Below are 14,817 nucleotides of genomic sequence, written 5' to 3' on the forward strand. Positions count from 1 at the left end.
TTGTCCTAGAGGACATCATGCCTTGGAGAGATGCAGTGGCAGCCCTCACCACCTCATTGCACAGCAGAAGGATTCCTGAATTCCCACAGCGCAGGAGCATCCGAACTCTACCGCTATTTGTGGTTTATTTGGCATGTTAAGATTGATTTGAAATTATTTCCTGTGTATTCGCAAACCCAGCAAGTAGTTTCCCTTTAAAGTGCACCAGCTGTGACATTGGGCAGGTTCTGTAATTTCAAATGAGGCGCTAAGAGACTACTCCTTTCAACAGCTTTTTTTTTAATGAGGGTGGGTACCTGTTGCAATGAATCAATTAAAACTCTTCTGACACATAAGTTGTGTGTTGCCAGACCTGTTTCACAGGTTTCTCAGGAGGGAGGATAACATGTGACAGTACATAGAGAAGCCAAGAATACTGGAGAAGATCAGAAGCCTGCATGAGTGAGCTCAGCTTTCCAAAATATTTTCTTAAAGCGCTATTCAAGGGACCACTGACCTCTGCAACAGACAGCACCATGGTGGAGCAAGAGATGCTGCTATCCTGTGCTTATCCTCAAGAAAAGTGTAAGTGGCCAAATGATTTTGTATAAGGAATGAAAACAGGACACTGGAGGAAGGAAATGAAAGGAATTATCTGGGTTGTATAATTGAAAAGACTGAGGGAGTAGAGGGGAAATGCTGAAAGAAGGAAATAAGGAAGCTATTAACTTTATATTGTAGGCAAGCAATTGAAATACGATTAGCATGCTTGCAAGCAAAAGAAAGGATGCTTGTATGCACAACTCTGATATAAAAGCTTCTTGAAGAAACTTGCGTTAATCTTCGACTTTCTGCTTGTATTTGCAAAGTGCTGTGGTGTGGAGCTGCTTGTGTGGTAGAGAACATGAAGCAAGCTTTGATTTAGTTACTTAAGGAGCAGACTGGAGTGCAAAGAAAGCGTTTTCAAGAAAGACATGGTGTGATGAAAACCAACGGTTTAGGCTTTTTTAGCAATGCAATGCCTCTTTTTCCTAAGAGATCGGCAGGCTTTCTGATATTTTATCCAAATATCAGCTGAAATTAGGGTACAGTGGGAATATACCCAAATCCATCCCTCCTTCCTGAAAGCACGCGGCCACAGAACCTCTCTGTGAACAAGAAATTTTATTTTTATTACCAGAAAATATAATACAGAAAACAAACCAAATAAAATCTGTACTTATTGACTTTTAAAATGCCTGGGAATATTTTAAAAGAGAAGTGAAATAACTAAGTCAGATTTCCAGCATGCTAAAGATGAGTATGACAGAAAGGTAGAAATGTAGCTGACTACAATAAAGTCAGGTAACTAAGTGTGGACTGGACATGTCTGAACAAAATATTAAGCAAATGTAGAAATGGAACTGGTATGTCCTGAAGCCACTTCAGTGCACTGCCAGAACAAAATTCATTGCAAAAAAAAAAGAAAGCAAAACAAAATCTCTTCTCCCTTTCAACTAAAAAAATATCACTTTTTGAATGGCCTAGCTTGCTTCATGAGAAAGTTATTTAAAATTTGCTCCAGACTGAAGAATTGTCTTTGTTCTGTTTGTAAAAATATCACTTTGCACAGGGCTTTGTGTTTATTTTTTGGAGGAGAATAGGACAGAGTTGTCAGCAAAATGCAGTTTACCTGTGGAGAGATGTTTTCACTTTTGTCTTGTTTTCTACTCCCTACTTTGTATATGCAAAAGGCAAGAGAGAGATAAAAATCATCCTTACCACAGTATCCTGTTGAGCTGACTTAGAAGCTCATAACCAACTGACTGTGACAGAGTTTAAATGAAACCTGGAGTTAAAATATCTGTGCTATTAAAAAACCCCAACCAAACCACACTTTCCTTTCTCCTGCCAAGTGTCCTATTAAAGGTTTTTTAAAAAGAAGGATGACAATACTTCATCTTTAGCTTTGCTGTAACCCCTGCAATATAAATGATTGGTTTTGTTTCATGGACTGATTTTTTTTATCTTTATGTTGTTTATTTTAATGTTAAATAGAAAATGGGAGTCATAGTGGATTAAAATCATCCAATTGTCTTTTATGGAAGACATAAAAGATCGCTGAACCTCTCTAATAGCTCCATTTTGTGTAGGAAATTTAACTTCTTACTGTGTGTCATTGTATTTGCATGTGTGTTAGAGAGAGATTTCTCAGTCTCAGTTTGGCTGACAATTCACAGAAATGTGACATGCAGCGCTGTAGGGGCTGAAAAAAATTGCCTAGAGAAATCAAATCAAGCCCAAAGGAACTAAATCCATAGGAGGAAGGAAGCCATGCAATACCTCAGGATGGATGAGCTGGGTCCACTAATTACACCTTCTGGTGACATGAATCAGCAGTGACCCCCCTGAAGCCAGCTGAGTTACCCCATGGGTTGAGGAAGGGACTATGTGGAGGACCAGCCTTGCTGCATTTACAGTATTAAACTCTTGCCCAGAACAGGTAGAGTGTGTATCTGACATGTTAAAAAGACAAACAGAGCACTGAATGGGTCCATTCTAGCTGTAAAGGGTCAAATTATGCTTCAGTGGGTGATGCTTTTCAGCTCAAAACTAAATGATGTCTTGGACTGATCCAAAAGGTCAACCTGCTGGAGATTTAAGCTTATAAATAGAAACCTGAGTCTTTTAAGAAATTCTTTCTGCTAAGCATGGTATATCTTTGGAAGTCTGGACCTACTTTTTAGGAGCTGTTGGTTTTCTGCCTGTTGCAATGTGAAGTCAACAAGAAACTCAAAACTTTATACCTAAATCAAAGGTCTAGCTATCTGTGATGCATTTCCATGTGCCTTCTGCTTAATGCCGTTTGTCTCCCTAAAGGTCTTGCAAGGAAAAACTTAGATGTTTGGGGGTTTTGGACCTCTAAAACACACAAGAATGGTCAGAACATTGAAAAATTAGCCTGTAGTTAGTCACATGGCATGTTTTTCATTGAACCCTGAGGGTCCAGTGCTGTAGTGTCATGTTATTCAGTCCATGGGTGAATACTTTCTCTTCCCTTGAAGGGAATACAAGCTGGGATTTTCTGTGGTCTGTAGCCTTATCTCACCAGGTATTTGGAGCAAACTTTGTTGAAGCCATTAGAAATTCCCTTGGCAGATGTGGTTTTCAAAGGAAAAAAATAGTAAATTAGACATTACAATGGATTTTACTCCTCTTGTGAAGAAAGAAGTGTATCAAATATACTTGTTTTTGACCAGTGTTTCTCACCTATGAAATGTCAAATGCACTTTCAGGATGGCTTACTTAGATTTCAGATTTGAAACATTTTGTAAAATTAATATATTTCATTCTTGCTGCCTAAGAGCAGCACTGTGGTGTTTTGTGTGTGCTGATGAGAAAATGTGGGAAATATCTGTTCTCTCTGTCTCGAGAAGACAAAAATGTGGTGGTTGCCTAGGAGGAGTATTTAAAAAGTCTTTATCTGAAACAGTTTTTCCAGACACTTGTTCATTCTCAGTCTCATTTTTTTTGTTTTCCTTTTTTTTTTTTTATTTTCAAATCTAAATGTTTGGTTTGATCATGTCAGAAGGCATTCTTTTAGACTTAGACTTTTAAATTAATGATCATCCTCAAAGCAGAGTGATTCCCTGTTAGCAATATCACTTCTTTTTAATCACTTCTCAAATTTGCCTGGAAAGACTTCTTTTGTTTTCCTTGGATTGTGGATTAGCATATTAAATCATGTCAGACTAAGAATTGGTCTCACGTGGATCACAAGGAAAACAGCCCTAGTTATCTCCTGGTGAACAGCTATCTTGTTAAAGCTTAACAGGGAATCTATTTCTAATCTATCTAACACACTATTTGTAAGTTCCAGTAAATGCACATTTTGAATTAAAAAGTCATGCACAGTTAAATTGCATGTCTTGGAGAAATCAAAATATACTGTTCCAATACAGATACAGTTCTTGAATAGGGCTGTCATGCTGTCAAAACAAAAGATTTATTTAAGGAAATCTGTTTTCCAGGGAACTGTGCTGCCTGTCAGCTTTTTTGGCTGATTTTTTGATATCTTGCCAAATTAACACATCAGTGTATGTCAATCCAATCTATAGCTGTAGTCAGCTAATAGGAAATGAAGTCTGTATCACTCCTTAATTTCTGAAGATCAGATATGTCCAAAGGAAGAAAAAATAAACTGAAAACAAGCCAAAAGCAATACACATGCTATTCACATGCTTCTCTACTCAGAGCCACACTGAAAGATACTTCCATGTGAATTCCCGTGTGTTGAATTATCTTTGGAAGAAGGGTTTATGCAATGCAAGGGTGGAGCCCAGGCAGATATATAAGATGGACAAATGTGTCTGTCAATGGTTACAGAGCAGTATATTTGGGGAAACAACTTAAGTTATGTTCTTCCTGAGTAGAATGGCCACTAAAAATCTTCTCTGCATAAAGTTGGTATTACCGCTGCTGACTACTCATTCTGCACAGATTATCTTAGTTGTCCCAGAAAAATGCCAGGCTTAGCTGGAAAAGGAGGGAGCAATTGCCCAAACTCTGCAGGCTCCTCCTGGGGCCTGGCAGCTGCATAAAGGCTGCTCAGGAACCCGGAGGATGCAGGGACTTTGCCCACACAGCATCCTTGTGTTTAATGTTTTGCTGTTTGTGCTGCTGTGGTAACACGGGTGGGAATGCTACCAGCAGCTGGAGGCGTGCAGCTCCTCGTGCAGGAAGATGGGCTCTGAGGGACAGTGGGCAGCTGGCCTAGGCTAACTCTGCAAGAAAGGGAAACAGTGTTAAGGGAAAAAACAGCAGAAGGAATGTTAAAATGGACTCAGAATATATCTGCAGTATAGCTCAGCATACATCTCAATGGCATCCTACACACATCTACAGCCCACTGGAGTCCTGGGTCCGGGAAAATTTCTGACTCTCTTGAGGTTTTTTTCTTCAATCACATTTGTGAGGTTTCTGCTGTACTGGATTCCCAGAGGGTAAAGGCTCTACTGCACTGGCCACATAAAGCTGTTGGTAGTGAGGTGTCCACTTGTATTTCTCACCATACCATAGCATAACCTTGCCTATGAAAAATAAAAAACCAAAAAAAAAAAAAAACCCCACAAACCTATCCTGCTATCATAATTTTGGCCCAGTTATGCTGTCAAAGTTGTAATGATGTAATTGAGAACAAAATGTTGCATGATATTTCCTTCCAGAGTGATGGAATTTGGAGCACTGCACTCTGCAGGAGACTCTATCCCTTGCTGCTCATTTAAAAGGAGAAAGTTGTCAAATCCATACCAGATTTTCTGACCTGAGACTTGACCCAGCTGAGATATTTAAGACTAAAATCCCAACAAAGCTGATGAAGTTCAAAAACTTATTTGCTCTTCAATTTACCAAGACCTTGAAGGAGTACGTCTGTTTATATCCTAAGATGTCCCAGTCTTAGTGGAGTTGAGTGAGTAATTCAAGTGTCACTTTGCACATACCCCTAACTAAGCCTATTGTAGGGACAATTGGTCCCGCAAATGTACTTTGACCATACTCAGCTTTCAGAGACATATTTCTCACCTTATTATGTATAATGACTCTTGTTTTTTGCAGCCAAAATTCAAAATTCCTGTTCTCTGCCTGAGTGCTTCATAGTAGACTGAGTATTTACTTCAGAGGACTTGGAGATTTTCATTCCCTATTTGAACAGAGAATGTTCAAATCTTTTCAATCTCTTGAGACGAAGCCATGCCAGCAGCAGAGAGGCTACTCTGGCAACAGACAGTCCCACTTCAACCATGCCACCAGTCTGGTGCTGGTTAGTCATTCATTCATAGCAGAGCTGGACAGGCCTGAGTTTTAGTTTCCCTGCTGGGACTTCTTTTTCTTGTCATTCACATTCAACCACCAGTGGTTAAAACACAGAAAACCAAGCAGAAATAAGGGCCAGAAACTTGGATGCCCTCATGCCAGGTGAGTGTCCTGAGCATGAGAGAACCTGACTCAGTTGCCCAATATGCTCTTTCTCTTTATGGACTAGTGTTTCTTGAAATGTTTCCTGCACAGTTGCAGATGGAGAATGAGGAGCACATCCCTCCAGCCCACTCAGACTGACCTACTTTAGAGCTGCTAAAGGCATAAGCTTGGGGTGGAGGAGGGTGGGCAGGAACAGCAGCCCCCTTCCCACACACACTGTGCAGCCAAAGCAAGGAGCCAGACTTAGGACATTCAATTCCCAGGTCACTGCTTTAGCAGCAGGGTCTCCAATGGGTGTGTGGCAGCTGTGGCAAGGAGGGAGCATTAAAAAGCTTAAGGCCTGCACAATTCTCTGAAGGGAAGGAGAAAAAAAGAAAACGGAAAATTAGTAAAGGGGGCAAAAAAGCCCAAAAAGTTATATTTTGGAAGAGATCCAATTTGCAGATCCCAACCAAATGCAAGTATCTCCTTGCAGGTCTGACAGGTAGGTTTTAAGGTTTCTCTCCCCACCCAGCCAGCTTTATTGGCTAGGTCTGTGCAGGTACATGCTAAGCTGCTTGGGGTTTTTATTGCAAGCTCCTAACACTCTTTGTGCACTTTATAGATCTATTGCTCAGGATTCAGACTCTGCTCAAAGGCCTGAGATCTTAAATACGGGGTATTACACCAACTTAATGTTGAGTCACCAAAGCCCTTTATTGAATCTGGCCCCAGTGCATTTTTCAGGCTTATTTGCAGAGCAGCAGGTATTATTACCAGGAGTAACTGGGTTAATAACAGGGCCTTCTAGAGAGAAAGCAATTTGTAACACCTCTGATGCTTTGACTGAAACATGTTCATTATACTCATTCCCAGTTATGTAACAGGGAGAAAAATATCAAAAAAATACTTCTTCTTGCAGAAATCTCTGCAGGACCCGCTGCCTGTATGGCCACTGTAATCCTGTTTGCTCAGACCTATGTGGTTACAGTTGCCTGGAACATCCTCAGCAGAATGCCCCTTGAGTTTTGGTAGCTGGACATGGGTTAAAAAAATAAATACAACAAACACACAAAAAAAACCCCAAAAAAACAAAACCCAAAAACCAACAAAATGAAACAAAACACTAAAAAAAACCTCCAAACAACAAAAAAAAAAAAACCCAAAAAACCCAAACAAACTAAAAACAACAAAAAAAAACCCAGACAAAAAGACATTTATCTTCACTGTGGACAGACAGTTGTTGCACACTTGAAGTCTGACAGATGTGGTTTTCTGGCCACAGAAGTGGGTGAGAGAAAAGCAGTGTCTTGAATCATGTTAAGGAGAAGGGTGAGTCTTTCTTCTCCAGTTTGAGAGAAAAAGATTTGAAAACTTTCAAAGTTGTCCTTTGCAGCTCTACATGCAACATATGGTCCTTCCTGAGCTTTTGACTGTTCCCAATGTGGGACTCTGCCAAATGAAAGTTAAACAAAAGCTACCCTTACAAAAATATTTAGGAAGCCCTGTTTTAGAAGTGACTGCACATGTTGGCTGTGACTCAGAGCACACCCACACACTGGGTAGATAGATTAACATCTAAACCACTAGGCAAGTTCCAATTCTTGCTCAGAAGGTCAAAAAAGCCTGGGAAATGTCCATTGCTCCCTTTCTCCTCAGAACAATTTTTTTTTTCCAGATTACAAAGTCATTTTGGATGGCACTGAAACAGTGAAGTCAACTGATTTATTGTCATAAACAATTGTGTTCCAAGTTGGGAACCAATTTTGTAATTTCAGGACAAAAGAATAAAGTAGAGATCAAAAAAAAAATTTAAAAATGAAAGGAAAAAAAAACATATGAAAAGGCCCAATAGTCCAAAAGCCAAACCATTTCCTTTAGATTGCTTTCTTTTAACATTTGCTTTTGCTGCACAGAAACCAATGGGATTCATAAAATATTTGCTAGGGAGGTACATATTAATTGAAGGGAGATGAAAGCCAAAAGTGTCCTTGATAATGTTTTGTTCAGAACTGGAAAATGTCAAATCTGATATAGTTCGTTTTGTTTTTATTTTATTTGGTGTCATATTATGAGATTGCAACAGCTTAAAATACTAAGAGTGCCATCTGCATTTCACTTGGCTTCCACATACAGTAGCTGGCCCTTTTCCAAGGCCCCTGTGACTGAAGTCCCTGCACCTCCTGTGGTGTTGTTATAGGAAGGCAATGGATGCTCACCTTCCCTGCCCTTCCTCCCACCCTGAGGAGACACAGGGATGAAGCTGGGGTACAACTAATAGCACTAGAAGAATTTACTAGGCTAGAAATTAAGTTGTCCTGAAGTTTGAGCTACCTCCTAACCAGGAGAGGAAAAAAAATGCTATCAATAAAAATTTTCCGTAGTGGTGCATGTTTTATGCGTTGTGGTTAAAAGGCTTTTAGTATAGAACTGGAAGTTGTGGGTTGTCCTGAAGACCAAGGTTTAGTCTGTTATAGAAACCTCAGCCATTCATGCAACCTAAAACATGAATAAGAATATTTGTGAAATCAAAGTAAAGAAAAGAAACTTCTAGAGATGACAAAAAATATGTAAACAAGAGAGAGGCAGAAGTAAAGTCAGAACTAAAAATACCCTACATGTTTCCAGCCATGGTATCATATCAAATCTGATTGCAAAGGGAAGCTGGCTAGTTAGGTAATTCTTGTGACATCGGGCATTCTAAGATAGCTCCAGGCTTTTTGTCTGTTCTTCATTCTGTACTTTTACTGTTGTGGCTGGAATAATGAGAAGAAAAATAACATATGGTGGGAATGGAAAGTAACAGCAGAGTCTGAGTGGAAGAAAACACTTTTTCCTTTTTCTTTTTAAGGATAATGGGAAAGAAGGGTCAGAAAAGCACATTGATGGGAGTTTCAGTAATATAGAAACAGCCTGGAGCTATATTCACTGTTGCAGACTTGCCATGGAGGAAATACAGCAAATTTATAAGATGTATGGCCATTATTAATATTTCAGCTGTACAGGAAAAGCGGGGATTAGTTAAATCTTTATTAATAGTTAATCCCTTGCAAAAGCAGGGGCGGAAATACTAACTCACCTTGATGGCTTGTGGTTTGGATTTCTTTTCCCCCAGTGTGGCTTTTTACTGAGCTGCCTGTTGTTCTCTGTGATTCACTGACAAATGGCCTTATGAGCCCCTAGAGAATCCTTTCCCAACGATAAAACCAGCAGGAATGAGAAAGAGGAAAAATAAATGGCATGAAGGAGATGGCTTTTCTATTTTCATTCCTCCCACTGGTGCTGTGTGAGAGATAGTCCAAGAAATTGGTCAAAAATCGACATTAGTGTCTAGAAGCAGTGTTCAGTAAAACCTGCTTTTTTTCTGCATTTGCAGTGCCATTACAACAAGTTAGATCTTGTTCCCCCTTCCAGAGCAACCATCATGTGTTCAGCAGTGAGGGTGCTCTTGCCAAAATGTTCTTATCAGGATTATTCTTTTGCATGATAAAATATCAAAGACCCTGTGTGATTAATCTTTTAAACTTTGGCTGTTAATAAATACAGAATTCTCTCTAGCCTCAGAAATGTTTTCCAGTAAATCTTTTCCTTCAAGTGGAAGTTTTGAAGTTTATCAGAACTCTTTGGGACACTATTCTTGCATTTTCTTTATTGAAAAAAAGAAAGAACTACATTTCATGAAGAATAGTTTTCATTTTCATTCAATTTTATTTTACTTATTGAATTAAAGGGAGCATGTTTTTTCCTCCCATCACAGTGCTGCAGGAAGGAGCTAGTCAACTATCCTACAAGCAGTTCATGCTCAGAGAAAGCATTACTGGGCAATTTTGCTAGGCTTCACTAGAGAGAAATTATCCAGGGGGAAGAAAAAAAGCATGCTGCTGTAGGAAGGTGTTTTTCTATCCATGGAGATCACCCTCAGGAGCAGTGAGGGACCGTTGCGTCTCTGAAACTGTGGCATTCCCCAGGCATGCCGTGTGACAGCTGCCATGGTCATGACACAGGACAGGCTGGCAGCACCTGTATCCCTCTTGTTTTGTAACTATCTGAGATGACAGGAAGCTATTGAGCATTGTCTTTTTTAATAGCTAGTAGTCATGGCTTCTGTGACAGAAAAACCTGTGGAAACTATGGTTCTGCGCTGCCATTTTGGATTTGGCCTGTGGCATTTTTCTGTATGATATGGGAGGGCTCAGGCAAGTTGACTTCCTTCCACATCTCAGTATCAGAGTTATCTGGTTTTCCTTACTGTTTCCACATTAGTTTTTTCTTCCTGTGCAATATCAGCTTCCTGTCACTGATGAGAGAGGACTCTGCTCCTGGCCATGGGAGGAGAAGATTTTGGATGAGGACTGATGACCATCCTCTCCCCAGAGAGTCCAGAAAGGTGGAATGCTGTATTAGGTTTGCGTGATGAGGTTTTGGAGAAGGGGCTACAGGCATGGATTCTGTGGGAAGCTGATAGAAAATTTCCCTAGTTCCAGCTGGCTCCAAAATGGACCTGCTGCTGGCCAAGGCTGAGCCTGTCAGCAGCAGGGGCAGGACTTCTGGGATAACGTATTTAAGAAGGGGGAAAACTTACTGCACAAAGGCAACTGCAGCCAGAGAGAGAGAGAGAGAATATGTGAGATGAGCAGCCCTGCAGACCCAAGGTCAGTGGACATGGAAGGGCAGGAGGTGCTCCAGGCACTGGAGCAGTAGTTCCCCTGCAACTTGTGAGGCAGCTGTGCTTCTGCAGCTCGTGGAGGAGCACAGTGGAGCAGAGATCCACCTGAAGTGCATGGAGGAGCCAACACCAGAGCAGATGGATGTACCTGAAGGACCCCATGGAAAGCCCAGGCTGGAGCAGGCTCTTGACAGGACCTGTGGCCCTGTGGAGAGAGGAGTCTACATGGGATCGGGGTTGCTGTCAGGACTTGTGACCTGTGGGGGACCCACAGTGGAGCAGCCTGTTCCTGTGGAGGGACAGATTGGCTTTAATGAGCACTTGGTTTTCAGCCAGAGTCAGTCTTCCACAGATGCCTTTTACTTCCAAAATGCTTTTGGTGGGGAAGTGCCAGGCCTTCCCACTGCCTGTGGACTCCAATGAAGGCTGTGACAGCTCAATCCAGACCTATGTGGAAACAGGTTTGTTACCTGGTGAACCTCAGGTAACACTTTCCATCAGTCCCGCAGTTTTACTCAGACCACCTTGCTGCTGTGATTCCCTCCAGCTCTTCCTGAAGAGCCCCACTAGTATTATGGTATTTGCAGCTAAAGTGGTCTGGCCACATCAAGAGAAAGATGAGCAGGTTTCTTCTGATGTGTCTTCTTGAAAGACCTTCTGTAGCTTGAGCTCATCTGCCCCACAGGAGAGCATGCAGAAGAGTGCTCCTTGCAAAGTGCAAAGTGAGGCCACCATATCTGTTCCCTTGGTCAGACCAGACCTGAGGGAAAACTTGTGGGGAGCTGTCAAGTTGCTATACCACAGGCATGCCAGGAAAAAGAGTGGGAGAATGTACAGGCTCCCAGTGGCAGAGTGGACAACTGTTTCCAGCTTCCAGAGGGACAATTTATTGAATGCCACTGTCATTTCCTTTCTGCTGTTGGTTTTTTTTTTTTTTCTGCTGTATAAAGGCATAGCAGCAGCAGCAACTGCCAGACAGCAATCATCTATCCCAGCTCTAGGTGGTAAAATATAACATATATGTGTAAAATGAAATATTAATTTTCAGCTCTACAAAAGGAGAGAATTAGGTGTGGTGTCCATAATAGAAAGAAAGAATTTTAGCAATAAAAACTGTACTCCTATTAACATTGGAATGAATATGCCATTTTCTTAATTGTATTTGACACCATTAAGCTTGTAACTATTTGGTTTTTTAAAAATAATTTTATTTCTATTGTGGTATTATTGCTTGAATTTTTCATGAGGCCAGTTAAACAGTATTCATCAGTTTAATTTCTCTGAAGTGTTTTATCAACCCTAGGATATTAACAAAAAATTATATAAAAGAAACACCTGAGACATGAAGCAGAGCATATTAGCAGTAAACAAGTTCATGCTTATCATCTTTACAACCTCATAGGAACATGTGGTTCTTTGTAGGCAAATATAATGACATTCCTGTGCTTTTTTTTTTCGTAGGCAATAATCTATCAGCTGACTCATTCTCCCAACTTGATTTTATATCCTCAGATAATCTAATATTGAAAATCTGGAAAGATGCACCAGACTGGTTACTGTGATGAGTAAGCAAACAGCATGCACCTCAGGCTCTCAGTGGAAAGGCAAGGCTGTATTTTAATCTCAGACTCACAATTTGGTGTTTTCATACCACATATTTTTTAAAGATTTCCACCAAACCTTCTAACAGATTAAATCTTGCTTAGCCAAGGGAGGAAAACAGATCTGTGAGATGTTTTTTGAGTCAAGTATGCCCCTATATCCACTGAGAGCATGTCAGCACTGTAACAAAACTCTTGCAAATTCTTCCTGCTGCCCCCATAGCCACTGTTCTTTCCTAAACTGGGGAGTAGGTGTTAACAAAACTCGAGTGTTGATTCCTACCAGAGTGATAAGTAAGAGAAAGAAAGCTAAAAACTGACAGCAGAGTGCAGATGCACTCTTGAACTTGGCAAGTTCTGTGTGCTTGAAGAAAAGACAGCTATCAAATTGACTTGTTATACTAGCTTCTTCCCTTCATATGCTAGCTTACTCCCCCCTGAAAGATGCTTGCATCCTTTTCTGCTGTTACTCGTCTGCATGGAATTAATCTGCTGTATTTTGTGCCAGAAAAAATGAGTTAAACAGAAATCTGATTCATGAAATTGGAATCTTGAGAGGAGAAGCTTCCTGGCAAAGGGGACTTCTCTCCTCTCTGGTCTGGTTAGTACTGACGATTCTTCTGGAAATGAATACTTAATAAAAAACAAACTATAGAATATAAAGATATATCGGTGTAGGAGATGTTACCATCACCCTCAGGACACAGTGGCAGCATAGCCTGCCTGTGTTAATTGAAACAGGGCAATTCCTAACCCTGCAGTCCATGTGACTCTGGGTACATGGAAAATTTGTCTCTATAAGGGCATGGCAAATTCCTTCCTTGCTTCTAGTGCCACTGGAAGATCTGTCTACTGTGTCCAAATGGGTGTAGTGATTTTCCTGAATCTGAGCCACAAGACATCTGCTGGAAGACTAAAAGGAGGAGAAATTCTGCAAGTAATTCTTGGTGGCAGATGATAACAGCTTCCACAGGGCTCTGAGTTGTCTGCTGGGAGGGGACCAGGTGAGGCAGGCATCTGGAGCCCAGCCCAGCGCAGCAAAACCACCTTCAAAACAGTCTGGGCTGCCTTCCTTCTTCACCTCTCCAGGGTGTCATCCCCACACCACCACACCTACTGCCCACCATGTGCTCTCCCCACCCCACAGCTGAGGTGCTCATGGCTGGAGACCCCTTGTATGGTGTTCCATCCATGGGCAGATGAGCCCATGGCTTGGGTTCTGAGTCTCTATAAAGGCAGGGTCAGGCCAGTGGCTCTGTGCCTGCTTTAGAAAAGCTTTGATAATGTCTAGTACCTCCAGAAATTGTCCCCATGAGTTTCTTCGTTGACTTCCACAAAATGCCTTGGGGCCATGTATCCTGGGTGGGTGTAGGACATGTTAAGGAATCTTGATTTCTTTTGGTGTAATCTGCTGTTAGTCAGGGACTGTAAAATGCACAGAGCTGCAGAGGTACTTTGATGTCATTAGCTTAGCCAAAAAAAAGGGCTCCTGTTATAAAAACAAACAGGCAGCTGGCTGTACAGTGGTCACAAATTGGAAATGACTAGTAGCTTTTAAAAGGAAGTCCATCATGTCTGAAAAGTACCTAAGAAGGGGAAGGAGCAGATAAAGCAAACAGGACAGGTGAAAGGTACTACTTTCATTTTCTGGTAGTATGCCAATTTGCAATTGCTGATTATTAGCAAGGTGAAAGGTATGAATTACAATGACAAAAGAGTCATTAGGCCAATTTTCAACAAATACCCTCAAACTTTGCCTTGTTTCTGATGTAATATAATCTCATTTTTGATCTATGTTTATGTTAAAAGGAATGAATTAATCCTCTTGGTAATTGCAGACCAGTTTATTCTGCTTTTGCGTGCTATGAGGGAATACTGTCATGGGGCAGTTGCTACAGAGCACTCAATATCTGGCTAGTTTTGTTGCCTTGCACAGGCAATCACACTTTCACCTTGCTCTGTACTGCCCCCCTAATCCCTCTGATTTGTACACCCAGGCAGCAAACTTGGCTAAGAACTACTTACAGTGGCGAGATTAGTTTTGAAGAGAAAACAGTGAGGTGGGAACTCACCAGGAGCTGCTCCAAAAAAAGTCTTGTTTCCTCTGTCAATCATTCAAAGATTGTTTTTCCACTTTTGGGTTTTTTTCTGCTTTTTAAATGGCTTTGGGCATTACACCATGTTTCCCTCAGGCTTGCAGGGCAACTTGGTTTTTTTAAACCCTATTTTCAACCTTTTTCAAGTGTGCTCTTCATTCTTCCTCTGCCTTGGGCTGTATGAGCCCCTAGTGCACCCACTCCTAGTGGGATCCCAGTATTGCCACACCTTCCCTGCCTAGCTCATGGCAAAGCCCAGCTGCACTTGGAAGTTTAAGGCCGCTCCTATGGAAGATATATAAGTGATAAACTTAATAACCTGTGAAGAGTTTTTTTTTTTTCCAAAATATGACTGATTCTTCTATTCACAGTCATAACACATTACAAAAAGGGATGAAATAGATCCGGTGTTCTATCTTTGTATACTTCCTTGAAAGACCCTGTTTGTTTTTTTCAGCCTAGTCCTCCATCACTGTCTGGGAGCAATGTTCTTTGTGATGGGGAGGCTTTTTCTTCTCTTTCAGGACCTGCCTTTTTG

At 41.1% G+C, this 14,817-nt stretch overlaps 1 protein-coding gene across 4 annotated transcripts in view; it reads left to right on the forward strand.

Annotated features, from left to right (window-relative positions):
- Window positions 1–419: 419 nt before the first annotated feature.
- Window positions 420–14,817, forward strand: part of PTPN3 (protein tyrosine phosphatase non-receptor type 3) — a 155,836-nt gene continuing 141,438 nt past the window's right edge. For 2 of the 4 annotated variants that reach the window (XM_068195459.1, XM_068195464.1), the window contains exon 1: window positions 420–564. In XM_068195459.1, the coding sequence (XP_068051560.1) occupies window positions 438–564 (127 nt within the window). In that variant the 5' untranslated portion in view covers window positions 420–437. The remainder of the gene's footprint in view (window positions 565–14,817) is intronic. The other 2 variants (XM_068195450.1, XM_068195453.1) reach the window with 1 other exon arrangement.

This window comes from Anomalospiza imberbis, chromosome 1, assembly GCF_031753505.1.
Source record: "Anomalospiza imberbis isolate Cuckoo-Finch-1a 21T00152 chromosome 1, ASM3175350v1, whole genome shotgun sequence".
NCBI lineage: Eukaryota > Metazoa > Chordata > Aves > Passeriformes > Viduidae > Anomalospiza > Anomalospiza imberbis.